Source organism: Hypomesus nipponensis, chromosome 11 (genome assembly GCF_054491055.1).
Source record: "Hypomesus nipponensis isolate SF chromosome 11, ASM5449105v1, whole genome shotgun sequence".
In the NCBI taxonomy this organism is placed as follows: domain Eukaryota; kingdom Metazoa; phylum Chordata; class Actinopteri; order Osmeriformes; family Osmeridae; genus Hypomesus; species Hypomesus nipponensis.
Genome location: NC_140371.1, coordinates 19,868,230 through 19,881,917, shown reverse-complemented (window position 1 = coordinate 19,881,917; position 13,688 = coordinate 19,868,230). Strand labels below are relative to the sequence as shown.

The 13,688-nt window shown below is 49.2% G+C and overlaps 1 protein-coding gene across 3 annotated transcripts in view; it reads left to right on the top strand.

Annotated features, from left to right (window-relative positions):
• The window catches only part of LOC146268576 (protein bicaudal C homolog 1-B-like), a 43,187-nt gene that overhangs the window by 14,997 nt on the left and 14,502 nt on the right, over positions 1-13,688 (top strand). For all 3 annotated transcript variants that reach the window (XM_084710032.1, XM_084710033.1, XM_084710031.1), the window contains exons 3-7: positions 5,506-5,575; positions 8,323-8,402; positions 9,142-9,300; positions 10,913-10,966; positions 12,338-12,514. In XM_084710032.1, the coding sequence (XP_084566158.1) occupies positions 5,506-5,575; positions 8,323-8,402; positions 9,142-9,300; positions 10,913-10,966; positions 12,338-12,514 (540 nt within the window). The remainder of the gene's footprint in view (positions 1-5,505; positions 5,576-8,322; positions 8,403-9,141; positions 9,301-10,912; positions 10,967-12,337; positions 12,515-13,688) is intronic.

Sequence of the window (13,688 nt, the reverse complement as noted above, 5' to 3'; positions counted from 1 at the left end):
TAAGAAGCCCTTGTATATAAGACTCCCCGGGATGCTTAGAAATGTTTCCTGTTACACTATACACTAGTTGAAGCTGCTTGCTGATGAACCTTCAGACTGTTGGATGATGTACAGTTGGACTAACATGCTGGTGATCACATAACCCGTTGGGAGTGTCAGAGTGCTGGAAGGTCTGTGAGGATTTGGGCCCGTGGACTATACCAGCCCACAGAGGGTTAGGGGAAGCCTTTAGTCTGAAGCTTTTGAAGGCTGAGCCAGTCTCTTCCCTGCCCGCTGCCATCTCCAGGCTGCGGTTCTGTAAACGCCAGCGTGATGCATGAGCTCCAGTGCAGGCTGATTGTGAGCCAGGAGGTTTGGACTTCATCATTTTAGGAGCACAGAATTGCCTTATAGTTTGGTTTCAAGACAGGGTAAAAAAAACAACAAAATACAATAAAAAACAACTAAATTATGTTCAGTTCTGTATCCATTAACAGTGAAATGCTGCTGAAGTGGAGGATTATATTGAGGTTGGAAGATGTTTGTGGTGCGGTCGAAGCTGTCGATGGTTACGGTTACCATAGAGAGTTAGGTGCTTTTGTCGTTCGAATATCAAGTGCATTCGTCGACTCACCATGTCAGGGTCAATTATGGGCAACACACACTTCTCGGAGATGTGATTGTATGTCGTGTTTAGTGTGATTTAGCTTCATAATGCCTGTCTCAGATCTCCACTTGAACAGTAGCATGTTTTGTGCTGTGCTTTCTTTGTTCCCTGGCCGACTCTGCTGTGGAACGGTTTATCCTGGCCTGAGGAAGAGGTGTCAGCCCAGATGTCATGGAGCAGGAGAGGTTTAGCACCGGGGCTGTTAACCTGCACTCAGTCGACGCAAACAGTCTCAGGGGTGCTGACTGTGACCCTCTTCTGACAGGCCCTGTTCTCCACACACACACACACACACACACACCTCTAAACCCTGTCTGTCTTCTCTAGTATACATGTGTGCATGAACACTTACAAACACACACACACACACACTCCAGCTGAATCAACATCTGCATCAGTGTACAACAAGGCAGGAAGTGGGCCCTGTTGCACCCATGTTGACTGTGGTTGTGCCACACACACAAACACACGTGCGCACACACACACACACGCACACACAGACACACACGTGCATGGAGAACATATGCAGTTTTTCATGAGATCCCTAATGACATCCTGTTCGATTCGAGTTACGGATTCTACCTACGCAAGTGAACTTCCCCCAAAGATCCCATCCTTCCATCAAAGTTACGTTCTGAAGTTGAACACAATCACAGACACAAGCTTTTTATTTTCATCCAGAACTTATGTTGGCCAGGAAAAGAAAGCAAGGAACGTTAAATGTATAGTTAACCTGATTTGTGCAGGTATCTGAGCCATTTGAGAGGTCTTTTCTGGCCCCATCATAAAAATAAACGCCATCCACTCTTAAAATGGTGTGTGGTCTGTCAGGAATCACTCCCATCTGCTCAGCCTCGCCAAGAAAAGCATCTACGGACAGGAAACCAGCTTCCCCAGAACAAAACCCTATAGAGAAAATATCAAAACTACGGCAAAGAAAGTGAATGGGCCGTAAAATTGGGACTTGCATTTACCTAAGTAAACATGGTTGTCATTTTCATTCCAATCTTCATCATTTTGCGTTTATTTAACAAGGCCCTGCTCTGCTTTGTATTAGCTGTGTTTCGATACCTTTCAGACACGGTCATTATTCAGTGAGACAGGGTTTCTTAATGGTCTCAACGAGACACAATCACTCTGGTCAAGTTAGCTGCACCTTGTTCACATGATGGCGGTTAGGGTTAGCCTTTCTGAATATCTCACTCTGTCTCGTATTCCTCATCTTTTCCTGGAAGGACTCCTAAGTTGTTTTAAAATATAGTAATAATATGAAAATTGCTCATCAATCACTCTGGTTTAACTAGGGTGGGGTTAAGAGCACCGCGGAGACTTAAAGCTGGAGTTTAATTTCTTTTCCGGGACAAAATCATTATCGTCAAGGTGAACTTTTTTTTTTCAGTGACAAAAAGCAGAAACGACCATTTTTGACCCATGAGACTGATAAAATTGGGGAGGTAAGGGAGGGAAGGAGGAAGGGGAGCTAAGGGTTGGGCAGGAATTCCTCAGCTACAACGGGGAACAAAATGTTTTAGAAAAATCACTTTTCTTTTTTTAATTGTATTTATATAAGCAGTTGATGGGAGTTTCATGTGACCTGATAGGTGTCTACATGGGGGCAGAACTTCCTCTGACGACAGCTGGAATGTGACCGACAGTGGGAGAGGAATACTGTAGCTCAGAAAGAAAAAGCAAAAAAAAAACGACAAATCAGACGTTGCCTTTTGAACGTGCATTCAAACCATTTTATCCACAGTTGTTCTCCGGATAGAAAATGTGATTAAATTTTTTTGTGGTCTAACCTAAAAAGACGGATCTTTCCTCAGCCGTCTCATGTTGTGTTGCCCTGAATCGGTACAGTGTCCCAAGCCAGTGGAGATGCTGAGACTAGCTGTTTGGCAGCCTTCTCTCCAGCTATTAGGGGAAGATAATGCCTCAGACAACCTACACAGGCCAAGGTCTTTAGCGAAAGACGGAAAAAGGCAGCACATTTGTTTCTGGTATGTTTTATTTTGTGAAAACACTTTTTAGTTGGCACAGCGCAGAAGTACATTTGTTTTATGAGACTTAGCGAAGAATGCAGAGACATAACAGTTCCCGGTATATACAGTCTCCTAGTAAGAAAGCCTAACTACATTTTCAAAGCATAACATTGTTTTGATATTTCGGATATGTTAAGTCAGTATTACTTTAGTCCAGATCTCGACATCTGCACCAGTTCTGCGTACCCACCCTCCCAAAATCTGCAGTAGGTTTTGATTAAGAAATAGATGACCGAACCCCACAATTCAGCACACAGCACAGTCACACTTTCCAAGTCTATGGTCTGGACGTTTCATATTCGCTTGTGATCCCAGCATGTGATTATGGTATGTTTGAGAAACTCAGTGAGGCCTGAAGGTCCACTCAACCATCATGGCGGGCTTTAGGAGTGCTTCTACCACAGGGGCAAGAGGGAAGCAGCATGGATGGTTTATCTGAACCTGGGTTACAGGTGCTGGAAACTGACGCTGGAAAACCTGTCAGGACCAGTCAGAAGGAGGCCTCACAGAACAGGCCCGGCACTTCCTCACCACATGGCCCATTTCAGATGTTTCCTTTGTAATTTATGAGCTGCCAGCGTCCCACACGAGTATGGCTTGTTTTCTTTTATGGAGCGATAGCTGTTTCTTTTATTTATTTTTTTGTGTCGTTTTATATACCGTAGCGCACCCCAGTGACTTATCCTGGTGCAGCCGGATTCAGTCTCTGTAGAGAGTGGCGTGTCAAATACTCCTGCACCCTGGCAAATATGCTGACCACCAGCCGAGTCTTTACTGTGACTGTACTGTGAAGAATAAGGGATTGTACATGATAAACAGATAAGGCCAGTCAACCGCACTGATAAGAAGCGTGTTATTTACATGTTGTATCTATAGGAACTGATTTCTCAGCCCTCCGCAACATGTTTCTTTCGTGAGTTTTTGGGGCGTCCTTGCGGAACCGCCGGCACCTCGTGAGGAACCCTGAGGAGAAGGCCCCCGGAGCAGGAGAACCCTGAGGAGAAGGCCCCCGGGGCAGGAGAACCCTGAGGAGAAGGCCCCCGGGGCAGGAGAACCCTGAGGAGAAGGCCCCCGGAGCAGGAGAACCCTGAGGAGAAGGCCCCCGGGGCAGGAGAACCCTGAGGAGAAGGCCCCCGGGGCAGGAGAACCCTGAGGAGAAGGCCCCCGGAGCAGGAGAACCCTGAGGAGAAGGCCCCCGGGGCAGGAGAACCCTGAGGAGAAGGCCCCCGGAGCAGGAGAACCCTGAGGAGAAGGCCCCCGGGGCAGGAGAACCCTGAGGAGAAGGCCCCCGGGGCAGGAGAACCCTGGAACAGAGAGGGACCGGCTATGCTCACTCACGTGCGTGACCAGAAAACAGCCGAATCCCATTCCTTCCGCCCCCGCCTCCCTTTACCCTAACCCCTGGAACACGTGAATGCAAACAAGCACAAACGGGACCTTTTATGAAAACAAGGAAATTGAAGGACAAGGAACGATCTGTCTGTTTTCACAATGATGGAGGGATAGAATAGATGGAGGTTTTTTTTATGTCTCTACGCAAGCCGCCAGTCAGCAGGTCTGTAAGGCAAAGCAGATGCTCGTTTCTCAAGCCTGAGCTGTTTGATCCCTGTGTGTGTGTGTGATCCGTGATTGGTCCGTGTTGAGGAAGTGAGCTGAAGGTGCGTGGGCCTCGTGATTCTCAGTGGAATGGGAGAACCCCATAATAACACACCATGTCACGGACCACTACCCCCCTCCATCTATCTCTCTCTTTGTGTCTCTCTCTCTCTCTCTCTCTCTCTCTCTCTCTCTCTCTCTCTCTCTCTCTCTCTCTCTCTCTCTCTCTCTCTCTCTCTCTCTCTCTCTCTCTCTCTCTCTCTCTCTCTGTCTCTGTCTCTGTCTCTCTCTCTCTCTCTCTCTGTCTTTCTCTGTCTCTCTCTCTCTGTGTCTCTCTCCCTCTGTCTCTCTGTCTCTCTCTGTGTCTCTTTCTCTCTCTCTCTCTCTCTCTCTCTCTCTCTCTCTCTCTCTCTCTCTGTGTCTCTTTCTCTCTGTGTCTCTCTCTGTCTGTGTCTCTCTCTCTCTCTGTGTCTCTCTCCCTCTCTCTCCCCCAGATCCCTGCATGTGCCCCTAGTTAGGAGGGAAGGGTTATCAGGGCTCTCTCACGTAGATTGCAGCCGACACTTTTCACGTGTTCAGCAGCACTCAGCCCCGTTTTTATAAGCGGGTTTTAGAAAATGTAGTGTGGTATTGTCTCCAGGCAGTTTCACCCAGGCTCCAGCAGAGGGTTATGTCTTCGATGGATCCTGACTGGCAAACTGCTTTTTATTTTCACAACTCCGTGTATCACCTGTATGAAATGCAGCTGGATCTGTTCCTTCAGGGTTTTTCCAGCTCTCTGTAAGACGTATCTTTAGTTGACTGTGCTAATGTCTTATCTCTCATGAAGTGTTAGATTCTCTCCAAAGACAGCATGGCAAGTTTGCTAGTCAAAGCAATGAGCCATTGTCCACAGTTTTGACTAGTTTCCAACTACTTTCACCCCTGGCTTGTGAAAATAGCCTGCCAACATTTATTTTATAGTATTCCATGTGTGGTTGGATTTGGGTTTGTCTTTTACATGCGTACAATGGCACCTGTGTGTTAAGCTTGTGTAGGAATCTTTACTATCAAATGTTCTCTAAATCCTTGTTTTAAAGCTTGTCCATGTTTCTAATATAATAATATAACTTGTTTATTTTATTTATGGTTTAAAGTTGGCAAGCGAACACTGGATTTTGTAAACTATGATAGTTACTGTGACTGTGTGACCTTCTGATGAGAGTGCACATACGTATGTTACAGGTGATGGATGAGACCACAACACAGATAGCCTGGCCTTCCAAACTGAAGATCGGAGCCAAGTCCAAAAAAGGTGAGGGTCATCTTCAAATGCAATATCTAGCTTAGCCATTTTTCGATCATTGATAATAAGTCATTAAAACCGTGGTTCAAGATGGTAGTACCTGAAATGCACATCCAAAGGTCCTTGTTCTGAGGTCTTCTGAGTTCATCTTCCCATGTAGACACTGCTCCACAGCAGCTGAGCTGAACATCTCTACGATCGTTTCCCTAGTTCAGACGGCTTCCTTCTCCCTGTTGAGATGTCCTGTCTACGAAGCCATTTTTCATAAACTTATCTCGGTCCTACACAGGAACTCCACTGACCCCTTCATGGAAGTGCAGTTTAGGACATTGCTTGCAAGTCATTCCATTTGTTTGGAAAAGATACCTTCAGATAAACCACTTAAATTTAACTACTCACAATAGTTGTTTGTTTTCCCAGTCAGTCAGTCAAATGAATTAGGCTCAGTGTTGTTTTAACTCTGTGGAAACATTTCAGAGCATGGGAGATGTCTCAAGGTGGTACCAGCTTCACTTGATTAAAACGTTTTTTGTGTGTGTTTTTTTTATATGAATGTGCTTGTCTTTTCTCTCTCTCTGTTCTGTTATTTCATCTGGGCAGGGAATGTGCACCAATCTGCAAGGCGCTTTTATGGAGGGGGGGCGGGGAAGGGAGGGAACTGTAATGGGCTAAGCATGTACAGAGCTGAGCTCTGGTGCCAATAAAACATTAGCACGGCTATTTAAAGCTCTTCCGGGGGGGTCGGCGTTTCGACATGCCTCTTTCTGTTGTCCTGAAGGGGGATGCCTGTGCTCTTCCCCCAGCCAGATGTGGAATCCAACAGCATTATGCAACTTCCTGAACCATACCCAGAAGTTGACAAGCTTGTCTTACCAGACTGATCTACAAATACATCCCCATGATTGAATATTCAAAGTGGGTCCCTACAAGCCCAGCATCTAGACCACAAGCCCTGGTAATAGCAGGTATTCATAAATTCCAAATACATACAAGCATGTTCTTAGCCTGGGCCCAGGACAGAAACCGAAGTTCACTGAAGGCTGTTAATTTACATTACATTTAGTCATTTAGCAGACGCTCTTATCCAGAGCGACTTACAGTAAGTACAGGGACATTCCCCCCTGATGCAAGTAGGGTGAAGTGCCTTGCCCAAGGACACAACGGAATTTGGCACGGCCAGGAATCAAACCGGCCACCTTCTGATTAATAGCCCGATTCCCTAAGCGCTCAGCCATCTGAAAAGCCAGCAGTCGTTGACCAGGTCTTCTTCGGTAATCCTAAGAGGGAAGGTGATCTCACCCAGCAGAGCCAGGGGACACCCCCACACACACACACTCGTACACTCGCACACACGCTCTCCCTTCATCACAGCTGCAACTGCACCATTTGTTTTTGTTTGCTTTCACAGGTGTTGCCTATGCCCAAACAAAACAGAAGGTGTACATTTAACATTTTCGATTTCCACAATCGGTCTCATGAGCACTACCAGCACACCTCACTCCCGGAATGCGAGGGTGTTCAACATCACACAAACTGCAACTCTCGTTTAGCCTAACCTAACGGTTTCCAGATGTGCAGCCTGGTGTTTGGGGGAGGGCGTTGGAGAGCCACAGCGCCCTCTACTGGCTGGCTGCTGCTGAGGCGGTGGGGGGGGGGAGTGAGGCCCTTGTCGAGTAACAGCAGAATGTTTGGTCAGCTTTCAGGAACAGGTCCTGTGAGGGTTTCTCTCCTGTGCTTCTTTGTTTTGCCGTCTCTGACAGAACCCACTCCCTCCTGTGATCTCGACTCCGAGTGTATGTGAGCAGGTTACGGCCGTGTTTTTGTTTAGCTCCCTCCGTCTCACTCGTGTTTGTCCGCCCTCGTGTGATCTCGTCTCTTGGCGGTCAGTCCACTCCAGTCCCACGACGCTCTCTCACAGCGCCTGCCTCCCACAATCCCCCTTCAGCTTGTTAAACTTGGAGCGCCGGGATCCTAAACACTTCCCGGCTCCGGCATTCCTGAGCTCAGCAGGCCCCGGGGTCCTGCCTGCAGGGAGCACCAGAGACCAGGCCCGGATCACATCATGTTTTGGCTGTTCACGTCTGCAGTCTCTCTGTCTCTCTCTGCCTCTTTCTCTCTCCTCTCTGCCTCTCTCTCTCTCTGCCTCTCTCTCTGTCTCCTTCTCTCTGCCTCTCTGCCTCCTTCTCTCTGCCTCTCTCTTTGCCTCTCCTTCTCTCTGCCTCCCTCTCTGCCTCTGTTTGCTTTGTGTCATTGGATCTTTGAAGTGGTGTGGCTGAAGAGTTTGTGCTTTGAAACACAGGACAATTGTTTGATTTTGCTCATCTCCGGTCAAAGATACATAAAGGACCTATTGTTTCCTTGTCTTTGTGTTTGTTAGTGTGGAGGGGTTGTTCCTGGAAGAAGCTTAGCTGACTTCCTGTGCTCTAGTCCAGGCAAGGGGAGGGCTGGTCCTGCAGGGGGTGGACCTCAGCTGAACCAGTTGTCTAGTAATCTCCGGCTAGCGCCACACAGACGCTGGCATTAGCACAGCGGGCGGAGCACTGGAGATATGTACAGTACTGTGTCAAAGTGACGAGTATCGTCTTAAACATATTGGGGGGGGGGGGTTTCTTCTGTATTTGTGTGGCATTATAAAAGTGCAATGTTGAGCATTTTTAGTTTAGTCTTTTCATTACAATGTCTTGCGGTGTCATTGATGATCTGTCTCTCTCCTCATCCCTCCATCCCACCCCTTCGTCCTCTCCCTCTCCCCGAAGACCCCCACATCAAGGTGTGTGGAAAGAGAGACAATGTGAGGGAAGCCAAAGACAGGATCATGTCGGTCCTGGACACCAAGGTGGGTGTGTCATTACATGGTCTGTCAGGTCCAACGAATGCCATGGAATTCAATTGACCCTCACTCATTGGCTAAAGTCTTCCTCTCCCTCTCTCTCCCCTGATGACAGATTGCTCTAGTGTGGTCAGCAGGTCAGCTAGGGTTCATGTGCTGAGTATGCTCTGTTTTTGATAGCATGTGGACTTTGTCTCCATGGCAACACCGCATGTGTTTGTTTTCTTTAAAATGTGTGCATTACAGCAGCCTCTAAGTGGGTTTTTATGCAAACGCTCAGTCTCACACAAGGCACGAGGTTTGTTGTAAAATAATTACAACCAGGAACTGTAGTTGTGTTCTTATTTGATTTATATATTTTTTTACATTATTGTAATTATTGTATAAGTACAACACTACCTCTGCCAGATAATCTGCTTCTCCTTCTCCTGTAATTGTCCATCTGAAAGAGTTTATGTTTTATTAGTGTTGGTTATGTTCTTCATGCCATTCTAGATGGGGTGTAGGGGAGGGGGGGGTGTTGGCCTTGTGCTGCCCGGGTTGGGATGCTGCCATGGGTGACCCTGGCCATAGAGAACAGACATCTTAAACGTGAACTGGAGAGTTCCGTCTCTATGTAGTCTTGAAACGACAGTGACTGAGATTCTGATGCAACCAGCAGGTCACGCTAACACAAACAATGTTCTCCCCCTGTCCTCCCCACCCTCACCCTCCCCCTCCCCTCCGTCCACCCTCCGCCCGGCAGAGTAACCGTGTCACCCTGAAGATGGACGTGTCCCACACAGAGCACTCCCACGTCATCGGGAAGGGGGGCAACAACATCAAGAAGGTGATGGAGGAGACAGGCTGCCACATCCACTTCCCAGACTCCAACCGTAACAACCAGGCGGAGAAGAGCAACCAGGTGGGTGTAGACCAGGGAGGCCTGGTAGCTAGCTGTGACCAGGGAGGCCTGGTAGCTAGCATATGGCCTGGTAGCTAGCTGTGACCAGGGAGGCCTGGTAGCTAGCTGTGACCACGGAGGCCTGGTAGCTAGCATGTGGCCTGGTGGCTAGCTGTGACCAGGGAGGCCTGGTAGCTAGCATGTGGCCTGGTGGCTAGCTGTGATCAGGGAGGCCTGGTAGCTAGCATGTGGCCTGGTAGCTAGCTGTGACCAGGGAGGCCTGGTAACTAGCATGTGGCCTGGTTGCTAGCTGTGATCAGGGAGGCCTGGTAGCTAGCATGTGGCCTGGCTCTAGTAAGCCTCCCTCAGCTGTACACCTTCAGGTGCTGATGCGCCGGGAATCTGGTGGTGTGTTTTTACTTGAGTCTCTCTCAATCTCAATGCTCTATCTAGAGGCCTGTTCAGGCACATCCAGTTTGAACAACAATAACACGATGCACTTAAGCTGTCTGGTCAACACTCCCCTGTGATCTGTGCTCTGCGCTCGCTCCCGTCCAATCGCTATGAAGAGCTGGGGTTTATTTGGGTATTTTGATTGGCTCTCGCTCAGGATGCGGGTGTGTTTGAGCTGGACCGGCTAGAGGAGCTGTAGGAAGCGCCTGTAATTAACTTTTACCTTTGCTGCACGGAGAGGCAAGCTGCCAGAGACTTCTGTCGTTCAGACTGCCAGGTGCCCGGTCCGGAAACAGTCTGACAGTATGGAGCTAATGCCCTGAACATACACTCAGGACAAGCTGCCACTTCATGTATGATTTATCATGTCTGTGCGTGTGCATGTGTGTCTGCATGTTATTGGCATGTAAGCTTGTGGAGGGGAGGGGAGGTGTACTGAATCAAAGCAGATGGACGCTACAGGTTTGTTGGTACGAGCGTTTCTGAGACACGGAGAGGCCTTCACTTGGTGTGAGGGGCTCATTACACTTGGCCAGGTTAGAGGGGCAGAGGGCCAGGCTCTCTCTTCTCTGGCAAGCTGTCACCTCCGAGGAAGGGAGGAGGAGAAGGAGAGGAGATTCACTGATCCACTGGCAAGATACTCTGTCCAATTAGAGGATTTCTGTTTTTTGTTTTGTTTCTGTGATTATTTTAATTGAAGGTTCTTAGTCGGAATGGAAAGTGGGTAGTAAGGTCAGGTCTTCAGAGGAGCTTTTGTTAGGATGTTGAACCCCCCAAATTCTTCCTTTTTTGCCTTGATTTAAAAAAATATATATATGAGAATGAAAATGCTAAATGGAAAAAAGATGTCCTTCCTTTGTCACGCCATAAATGTTTTTTTTTCGACATGGGATTCAATGTCTATTAGATGTATTAATGTCCTGAATGTCTCTCTCTCACTCTCTCTCTCTCTCTCTCTCTCTCTCTCTCTCTCTCTCTCTCTCTCTCTCTCTCTCTCTCTCTCTCTCGCGCTCTCTCTCTCTCTCTCTCTCTCTCGCGCTCTCTCTCGCGCTCTCTCTCTCTCGCTCTCTCTCGCTCTCGCTCTCTCTCGCTCTCGCTCTCTCTCTCGCTCTCTCTCTCGCTCTCTCTCTCGCTCTCTCTCTCGCTCTCTCTCTCTCTCTCTCTCTCTCGCTCTCTCCAGGTGTCTATTGCTGGCCAGCCTGCAGGAGTGGAGGCAGCACGGGCCAAAATACGAGTAAGTTTCATAAATAAAAGCTGCACCGTTTGTAGTCGGGCAGCATAGCGATCATCTGTAGACCTTTGAGAGTCTCTGCACCAGACCAGCGATCCCAGGCCTGTGGACAGCAACACTTGGTCTTCTTTGATTACTCCCCCCTTGGTGTTGTTAAACATGTGCGATAAGCCAGAATTAAGTGAACGGATCTGTCGGGCGTCCGCAAAAATATTGGAGCTTTGCAAGTGAGCCGCGAAGTGGAAAAGGTGTGGAATGACTGCTCTAGACTGAGACATGAGGCGCTCAAGCCTGCCAGGTAGACCTGCCTTGTGAAAGGTTTGTGTCAGCTTTACTGGTAGTCCCACACATCTGGCCTTCCTGCCCCTGGTTGGACCAGACAGTACTGTTTGTCCTCTCTTTGTTTCCATACTCCCTGACCTACATTTCCCTGCCTCTGCAGTTCAAGCCCTGAAACGTGATATAAATGTAGGCTCAAACACATATGGGACTGATCAGGGCTGCATTTCTTTGGTTGGGGTAATTCATACTGCTTGCCCTACTCTGGTGGCCAAAAACCATTGTGGCACTCTGCCCAAGAAAGGGAGTGTGTTTGGATAACTGTGTGTGTGTGCGAGGGTTTCATGAGAGCACTCGTGTGCGTACGCATAAACGTCTTGGCAAGGCTGCCCTCCGGGCCCTGTGTTTGAATGATGACCTGGTATTGAAGTCACGGCTTGATTCACTCAAATCGCCGTCTCTGTTTAAAGGACGGAGCAGCGTGTGGGTGATGCCAGAGCTGTGATGTCTGATTAGGTTTCCATGAACGTGCAGATGACCCCTTAACAGGCCATCCAGCCAGCCTACTGGGCTGCTGAAGGCCAGGCCTGCAGTAGTGTTCTAAGCAGACCCTCCGTGTTCCACTGGAGTGCACACTTCTGTGTTTCCGTAGCGTGACAAGGCAATGGGCTGTTCCCTCCCTGTAGAACGCTGGCATCGCTGGACTCGCTGTGAATGGACAGCTGTGCTTTCATTGAGTTTGACAGGTTTACACAACATGTTCTGCCACTGACACACGCACCGAGGCGTGTTATGTCCATGTGTGGATACGTACGTACATGCATGTCTAGCCTATGTAAAGATACCTCTCCCCTGTTTTTAAACATGTGTTTTCACTCGGAGCAGAGCGGTGTCAATCGCATAGGAGACGACTGTGCCTTGTGGCAGACTGAAGGACTTTCTACTTCTGGAGTCATAACAGTTTCACAAAAGTGTTATTGTGGTAGTATAACTCCTTTTCTCCCCTGGCTCCCCCCCCTCCCCCGTCTATCCTTCTCTCGCTCTCCGTCTGTCTCTCTCTCTCTCCTCCTGGTTTCCTTTCCGTCCGTTTCTCAGGAGCTGCTACCTCTGGTCTTATCGTTCGAGCTCCCAGCCCAGCCGGACCCGTCCTCGCCCGCCGTGCAGCACATCTCCCAGACGTACGACCTGAACGTGTCCTTCAAGCCTCCCGGACGCCTCTACAGCTCCACTGCCGTGGTCCGCGGCTCCCAGAACAACGCCAGCGCCGTCAAGGTGCGTCCCCGACTCCCGCAGCCTGACTGAGGGTACAGGAATCCTGAATGAGCATGAGAGTTTTCTCTCTCCCCTCTCCCCCTTTCTCTCTTTATATTTCTCTCTCTCCTTTCTCTCCTCTCTCTCATATCTCTCCTCCCTCACCTCTACTCTCTGTTCTCCTCTCCTGTCTCTCCTCCTCTCCTCTCTCTTCCTCCTCCTTCTCCTCTCCTCCCTCTCCTCTCTGTCTCCCTCTCCTCTCTCTCTTCCTCTCCTCTCCCTCCTCCCTCTCCTCTCTGTCTCCCTCTCCTCTCCCTCCTCCCTCTCCTCTCCCTCCTCCCTCTCCTCTCTCCGTCTCTGGGCTTTGGTCCTGTCTGGTACCGGGGGAGTCAGAGTGTCTCTCAAGGTTCACCAGACCAGCTCTGGAGCCAAGAGCCTGGAGCCAGGATCTGGCTGGCCTTGCTGAGGCTTGGTGGTCCTGGTTCTGGACCAGAGAGGCCTCCTTGTTCTGCTCCCTAGTGGAACATCCATCATCGCTAGCTGACCCCCACAACAGAGCACTGTTATGCAGCTCCTTACCTCCCTCCATCAGCCTCCCATTCTCCCACCTCAGGGCGTCCTGAATGCAGAGGTGGTGGTCAGTCGAAAACCAACCCTGCAGCATTTCTCACCACACCACCAACCACTCAGACCCCCCACCCAGCCTGCTACACAACCACCGAGACCCCCACCCAGCCTGCTACACTACACAACCCCCAGCCCCACCCACAGCCTGTGGTTAAGGGCTCCGTGTGTGTGTGTGTGTGTGTGTGTGTGTGTGTGTGTGTGTGTGTGTGTTTGTGTGTGTGTGTGTGGACAGTGGAGGGGAGGGGGGGTCATTGTGTCCAGGGTTGCTGGTCAGCCGTTGGCTGGGTTTTCTCAGGGTGAGGTTGTGTGTCCTGTGTGTTATGTGGAGGGTGTTGAGAGATCCACTTTAATATGGAGGGAGATTGCCAAACCCACTGTGGGTTTCTTGAATGGTCTGATCAGCTTGCTGGACCTTGTAGTTTTATTGCGAGAGTTATTCTCCCAGCCTTGGTGATATGCAGAGGTCTGTGAGAAGAGATTTAGAGTAAGGTTATCCAATGTGGAAACTTCTGTATAGGAATGGACAAGGTCAGCAAATGCTAACAAAAAATATTTGTGGCGTTGCACA